At 30.0% G+C, this 7,680-nt stretch overlaps 1 protein-coding gene across 1 annotated transcript in view; it reads right to left on the reverse strand.

Annotated features, from left to right (window-relative positions):
- The window catches only part of orc2 (origin recognition complex, subunit 2), an 11,042-nt gene extending 4,571 nt beyond the window's left edge, over nucleotides 1-6,471 (reverse strand). The window contains exons 1-9 of the mRNA XM_052569884.1: nucleotides 6,205-6,471; nucleotides 5,468-5,626; nucleotides 5,278-5,364; nucleotides 5,104-5,196; nucleotides 4,984-5,015; nucleotides 4,841-4,898; nucleotides 2,905-3,086; nucleotides 87-185; nucleotides 1-11 (exon numbers count right to left, since the gene is read on the reverse strand). The exon at nucleotides 1-11 is cut by the window's left edge and continues 99 nt beyond it. Of these exons, the coding sequence (XP_052425844.1) occupies nucleotides 1-11; nucleotides 87-185; nucleotides 2,905-3,086; nucleotides 4,841-4,898; nucleotides 4,984-5,015; nucleotides 5,104-5,196; nucleotides 5,278-5,364; nucleotides 5,468-5,626; nucleotides 6,205-6,283 (800 nt within the window). The 5' untranslated portion in view covers nucleotides 6,284-6,471. The remainder of the gene's footprint in view (nucleotides 12-86; nucleotides 186-2,904; nucleotides 3,087-4,840; nucleotides 4,899-4,983; nucleotides 5,016-5,103; nucleotides 5,197-5,277; nucleotides 5,365-5,467; nucleotides 5,627-6,204) is intronic.
- Nucleotides 6,472-7,680: the final 1,209 nt, after the last annotated feature.

Below are 7,680 nucleotides of genomic sequence, written 5' to 3' on the forward strand. Positions count from 1 at the left end.
AGCAGAGTTTCCTATAAGACACAAGTGAGCACCTCCGTCAGATCTGACACTGATCCCACAACCACAGACAGATGAAGATCACTGACCCGGTCCAGTTTGGGCGTCTGGAGCTTCTGGAGCGTCCGGTCGGACGTGAGAACCTTAGAGCTGCTGTGAGCTTCAAAATACTCCTCCACCAGATCAGACTGCAGGAGAACAACCACACAACAAGAGACTTGATATTTTCTGAAAACAACGGAAATGCACAACGTGCTGCTGTCAATGTAAGGTATGTTTATCATAGTTATTTATACAAATTGTAATTATAGTTACATTTATCATAGTTATTGTTAAAATTGTCATTATAGCTACGTTTATCATAGTTATTGTTAAAATTGTCATTATAGCTACGTTTATCATATTTATTGTTAAAATTGTCATTATAGCTACGTTTATCATAGATATCGTTAAAATTGTCATTATAGCTACGTTTATCATAGTTATTTATACAAATTGTCATTATAGCTATGTTTATCATAGTTATTTATACAAATTGTCATTATAGCTATGTTTATCATAGTTATTTATACAAATTGTCATTATAGTTACGTTTATCATAGTTATTGTTAAAATTGTCATTATAGCTACGTTTATCATAGTTATTTATACAAATTGTCATTATAGCTATGTTTATCATAGTTATTTATACAAATTGTCATTATAGTTACGTTTATCATAGTTATTGTTAAAATTGTCATTACAGCTACGTTTATCATAGTTATTGTTAAAATTGTCATTATATTAACGTTTATCTAAGTTATCGTTAAAATTGTCCTTATAGCAGTTTCGTTTATGAGTTGTCTTTAAATTTGTCATAGTTATGTCATTGTTAAATTGATCATTATAGCTACGTTTACAATAGTTGTTGTTACATTTTTATTCTAGCTACGTTTGTCAGTTAAAATTAAATTAGTCAGTTTATGATAGTTTTCACTAAAATTGTCCTTGCAAATTGGTACGTGCTTGATTTATTTAAATTGATTAGATGTATTAATGTTTTTAAAAGCGTGAAAAAGTACTTGCGCTGTTACTCGAGAGGATTTGTGTGGATGTGCTCAGAAACAGAAGAGAACACAGACATAAAAATCATTATGGCTATGTTTATCAACATTTATCATAGTTATCATTGTTAAAATTGTCATTATGGTTACATTTATCATATAGTTCAAATTGTAATTACAGCTACGTTTGTCATAGTTATCGTTAAAATTGCCATTATAGTTATGTTTATCATAGTTATTTATAAAAATGTAAATTATAGTTACGTTTATCATAGTTATTGGCAAAATTTTCATAGTAACCTTTATAATAATTATTTATTACAATTTTAATTAGTTACATTTATCATAGTTATTGTTAAAACTCATTATGACTAAGTTTATCATATAGTTCAAATTGTAATTATATCTACGTTTGTCATGATTATCATTAAAATTGCCATTATAGGTACGTTTATCATAGTTATTAGAATTTTAATTAGTTACGTTTATCATAGTTATTTAATACAATTTTAAATATAGTTACGTTTATCATAATTATTGTTAATAAAACTCATGACTGAGTTTATCATTGATATCGTTAAAATTTTAATTATAGTTACGTTTATCATAGTTATTTAATAAAATTTTAATTATAGTTACATTTATCATAGTTTTTGCTAAAATTTTAATTATAGTTACATTTATCAGTTATTTAATACAATTTTAATTACAGTTAGATTTATCATGGTTATTGTTAAAACTCTATGACTAAGTTTATCATAGATATAGTCCAAATTGTGATTATAGCTACGTTTGTCATAGTTATTGAAATTGCGTTTATCATAGTTTTTTAATAAACTTTTAATTATAGTTAAGTTTATCAGTTATTTAATAAAATTTTAATTATAGTTACATTTAACATGGTTCTTGTTAAAACTCATTATGACTAAGTTTATCATAGATATAGTTCAAATTGTGATTATAGCTACGTTTGTCATAGTTATCGTTAAAATTGCCATTATAGTTACGTTTATCATAGTTATTTAATAAAATTTTAATTATAGTTACATTTTTTTCATAGTTTTTGCTAAAATTTGAATTATCGTTACATTTATCATAGTTATTGTTAAAACTCATTATGACTAAGTTTATCATAGATATCGTTAAAATTGTCATTATAGCTACGTTTGTCATAGTTATCATTAAAATTGTAATTATAGTTACGTTTATCATAGTTATTGTTAAAATTGTCATTATAGCTACGTTTATCATAGTTGTTAAAATTGTCATTATATTAACGTTTATCTAAGTTATCGTTAAAATTGTCCTTATAGCAGTTTTGTTTATGAGTTGTCTTTAAATTTGTCATTATAGTAATGTCATTGTTAAATTGATCATTATAGCTACGTTTACAATAGTTGTTGTTACATTTTTATTCTAGCTATGTTTGTCAGTTAAAATTAAATTAGTCAGTTTATGATAGTTTTCACTAAAATTGTCAAAATAGTTACATTACAGCTTTCGATAAATTTTTCATTATAGCTATGTTTATGATAGTAATCCTAAAATTTGTCATTATAGTTACTGTTATTATAATAGTTATAATTCTATACATTTCATTTATCATTACAGCTTTTGTTATCATTACATTTATTATATTTATTGTGATCTTTATAGTTACATTATAGTAGCTACATTAACTTATATTAATTACTGTCTTACAGGTTGCTAGGGTATTGAGGGTGGTTGCAAAGGTATTTTAAGTGCAAGAAACATGTTTTGTTTTATTAGTCATAAACTCTTCCTGCTCTGGTTTCAGGCTCATCTGGACCCTCATCCAAACGGCCTGAAGGTCGAAGGTCAAAGGTCAGGATGAGATTCTCACCTCTGCTGCTTTCTTGCCCTTTTTACTGGGCGTCTTATAGAGTGCAGCCGCCGACGTGTTTTTTTTGCTGGGTGTTTTGGTCTGTACGTCCCTCTTCCCCTCGTGTTCTTCAGCATCTTCATCATCGTCATCAGAGTTCGAGGGGGAGAAATCGCTCTCGCTGTCTGAACGCAAGTTCGGAGCTGCATGAAAATAACAACAACAACATGTTAATAGACAGAAACCTGTGAGAGCCACGGATGACGAGAAACAGGAAATTATAGCTGCCCTAAAGATTTTTCTGGTCGACTAGTAGTCGTTCATTTTAACCCTTTGTTCACTTGATTGCAAATTTAATAATAAACAGTTTAAGTTTTATTAATTCTATTGCTTACATCAAGCGCGTGCATAAAGCTTTTGACAGCAGAAGTAGGCTTATGATTATAAATATGTCGGAAAAACAGTAAGGAGGCTGCATTAACATTTTAATAACTTATAGGTAAACTAGTGACTGCTAGTGGATGAGGAGATATCACCTCACAATGTAAAGTGCTTTGAGAGCTTACTATAGATATATTTTTCATGTCTGTAAGGCAAGTATACATTTCAGAGTTTCAAACACAGGTTCACAGAGACAGCAGAAAGTGCATCCCGTTTGCTTTATTTTACAAAAGCACAACGTTTTGTTGTTAATTGTGAACGCAAAGAAATAAACGTAGAGTCTATACAGATTTGAAAGATTTATTATTTTTATCTGTATTAACAGAATTTTACTTATTTTTTCTGCGACTAAGCGACTAATACAGTTTTGTTTGACTCAACTATTATAGGACAGCACTACAGGAAATACACACATTTACAAACAAATCCGTAATTCATGCACTGCAGACATACTTTTATACTCATGACATCAGATTAGCTCGATTTAATTTCCAAATTCATATTACTGGTCTTATTGGGAATGAAAGTGCATGCTATTCTAAAGAAATATTCTGTTTAATATCCTCTTTCACGGTTAAAAAAATGACAGATTAAAATAATGTATAGTAGTAAAATATATGTACGAATTTCATGCAATGTTTAGTTTAAACTGTTGTTTTAACCAATTATATATGTATATTAGAAACATTACTAGTTGTTAGAAGAATTTAAAAGGTAGAGAAAATATGACATTAAATAAATGTAAAAAAACCTTTTGTTTATATAAATTGTTTCATTGTTTTCTTTCAATTGTAATAAATATAATAACCTTTTATTCATTAATATTAAGAACTTATTATGATGTGATTATTATACAAATAACAATTTGTTAATAAGAGTAATTTGCTTTAAACTAAATGCATAATTTTAGGTAATTTATGTGCATCCATCCTGTAATTTAAAGTAAACTTTATTTGCCTATTATTTAGTTATACTTTTTCAAAATTGTGTTAGTATTTATTTTATTATATTATGCTTTACTTTTTTCTAATTTCATAATTCAATTTTTTTTGCATTAATATTAATATAATATTAATAATAATTTGATAATAGTTATAATACTTTTATTTGCAAGCCTAAATGTAGTTTATCTTTATTTGCCTATTAAGCTATAATTTACAATTTGTGGAAACAAAATTAATGTTGTTTAATTTAACTACTGTATTAAATATTTCTTTATTTTAATATTGATAAATTTATAATTTGTTGTAATTTAATAATTACACAAATTATTTGTTAAGTATAAAACTTATTTGTAAACTAATAATGTTTATGTAATTTATGTGCATTTATTCTAGAATTTAACTTAACTTTAATTGCATATTTTAAAAATCTGTTATTTTTTGTTAGTACTTATCTATTTAAATAAATAAATATTCAATTCAATTCTTTTTTTTTTTTTTTTTTTTTGCTCTACTTGTGTGTTACTATCATTATATTGTCTTCAAGTTGTTAAAAACAAAAGAAACAAACGAACCTGTCAGTCTCTTGCGCAGTCGGTGTGGTGTGGTGGAGATGAACTGCACCTTTTTTCCCTGATTAAACAGAAATATATAAGCAAGTAAAACACAACCACATGTGAACACATATAATGTTTGTCACAGAACCACATGAGTTCACCTTCTGAGGGGTTTTGTTCTGACTGGCTGATTCTGTAGTGGATAAATAGAGAAACTCAGAGTCAGTCAGATTTTCAACTTAGAACGAGAGAAGAAAACGAAGCACAGGATCAGGACAGACTTTTAGCGGTGCGTGTCGGGCTGGACGACTCCTCGTTTGTGTCTGATGTGCAGAAGGTCACGCTCTTCCCAGGCGTTTGAGCCCATTCAGACGCTACACAAACACACCACATCACGGTCAACACACTCAGAAATACATGACAGCCTATGAAACAGCTGGCAAATGTATATTCACCCATCTGAGCCATTTTATTGCCCCGTTTGATGGTCTGAAAGGAGAAGACAGATGATCCCGCAGTGACTGTGCCATTTTCAGACTCATCTGGGAAATAAACAGCCAATGAGAAGATAGATCCACACTGATCGATCACTATACTGTGAAAACTGAGCATTATCTGTCAGTATCTAGTGCTGTTAATGATCACCTTGTGATCCGGTGCACAGAGCATCCACATAGTTCTGCTCATTCAGCATCTCTTCATCCTCCTCATCATCCTCATCCTCTCTCGTCTCAGATCTTCTGGACTTCTGCGGGGTTCTCAGGGTCACCAGCGTCTGCACAGGTCCATCAGCTGATCTTACATCTAGATGCAAAACATCGCTTTTATTAGTACTCATAAAAACACAAATACAGCATAATATATCTCAAACAAAAAAAAAACACATCAATAAATAAAATATGAAGTATAACATACATCAATAAACTAACTAAAATCAATCAATAAATAAGTAAACACATGAAAAGAAATAAATATAATCAACAAATACATAAGGAACAAAAAAAAATAGATCATACAATTTTTTTTATATTATAGATAAAACAAAATGAACATTAAGCATAATATTTTAGTAAACTAAATATATCAAAAAGTATATAAATTACAATAAATATAAATATTCACAAAAAAAACAAAAACAAATAATATGTAATATAATAAACAGATCAATAAATATATATATAATATATTAAACGTTACTAACCGTGACGTCATAGTAACTTTACTAGTACTACAGTATTAGATAAATTACTGGTTATACAGTGATTTATAGATTGGAAGTAAAAGAAAAGTTTAAAGAGTGCCTTTAAAGTTTTGTTAAACCACACAAACAGCGATCTTATGACGCCTTGTTTTATCTAAAACTGAAGATTAAACGCTTTTACCTTGCTGTTTCTCTACAATATGATCCAAAACATCTTCATCGGCCACGAAGCGGAGCTCTAACGGCTGTTTCTGCGTCATCCTGCGACTCACGCGCTAAACTCCGACTTCAAACTGTAATATCTGTCCCACATACACGTTTACTAATATTTGTTTTGATAATAAAACGTCATCTTGCTCAAATCGATCTGTTGAAATCCTGAGAGAGAACTCCTGTCGATTCCGCGCCACAGGAAAGATTCTAACCCACGTGTGATAGAGGATGGTCACGTGAGTCGCTCTGGCCAATCAGAATCAAGCTCTTTAAAAAAAAAACTAGAGCTGCGTCCGAAATCGCATACTGCGTACTGGGTACTAACATTTGTATTTGAACGTATTACTCGACCGTTAGAAAAGTACGTTCTATATAGTATGAATGTGGGTAGGATGAATGGAATTCGGACGTACTACATCCGCCATGTTGACATTGTCACGTGACATACGTCGTCACAACAGCGCGTAAATTTAAAGAGCCCAATCTACTGAGCGAACATCGGTGATGTTTTTCGTTTTTCTTACCGCTTTAGTCTGCGTTTTTACGTCGTTTGAATTAACAATTCAAAGCAGACATCGATCAACTGTTCGCAGATCATGCCTTCGTTGACAGCTTGTAAATCCTTTACTAAATATAAATTTAGCTTTTAATTTTCTACCTCAGAATAACAGCAGCTACATCTGTGAACAGAATGACAGCCTGATTTTATGTAAGGATATAAAGTAATTTATTGTAATAAATAAATACAAATAAAATTACAAGAAACAAAAATCAATTAATAAACTTGAATGAATGCTTAGACAAATACACAAACATATATATATACACATAAATACACAAATACATTATAGAAATATACACAGAAACACACACACATCACAATATATACATAATAGACAATATACACACATATATAAATATATATAGATATTTCAGCAAAAAATGTGTAACCTATTGAAATTTTATTCTAAAAAACAAAAACTACATATAAACAGACTGTGAACAGCATCATACAGACTTCTGTCACAGGCCTTTGACATCCAAGAGCTGCATAACATTGTGCACAGAATGAACAGGTCAGGTCTGTCATGGGGATTTTGAGGAGGCAGATTGTCTTCTCCACCACAGAAGACCTGGAGGCAGTGGAAGCAGCTTTTCTTCTGGTAGCTGACACGATAGATGGCTGTCACATACAAACTGCACCTCCAGCAAGTGAAGCCCAATGTTATTTCAACAGGAAGCAGTTTCATTCTGTTCAGCTGCAGGTCACCATCAGGGGTTAAGACTCTGTGAATCAGTTCATGTTCTCATAGTGCTATTGTCTCAGCTTGTGTAAGTTATGAAGGTAATTATCAGACTGTCAAATCGAGATATACATATTAGTTATTTAAGAAATATACATATAAATATATATACTATAAAATCACATAAATATGTATAAATA

Source organism: Carassius gibelio, chromosome B11, assembly GCF_023724105.1.
Source record: "Carassius gibelio isolate Cgi1373 ecotype wild population from Czech Republic chromosome B11, carGib1.2-hapl.c, whole genome shotgun sequence".
Classification (NCBI taxonomy): domain Eukaryota; kingdom Metazoa; phylum Chordata; class Actinopteri; order Cypriniformes; family Cyprinidae; genus Carassius; species Carassius gibelio.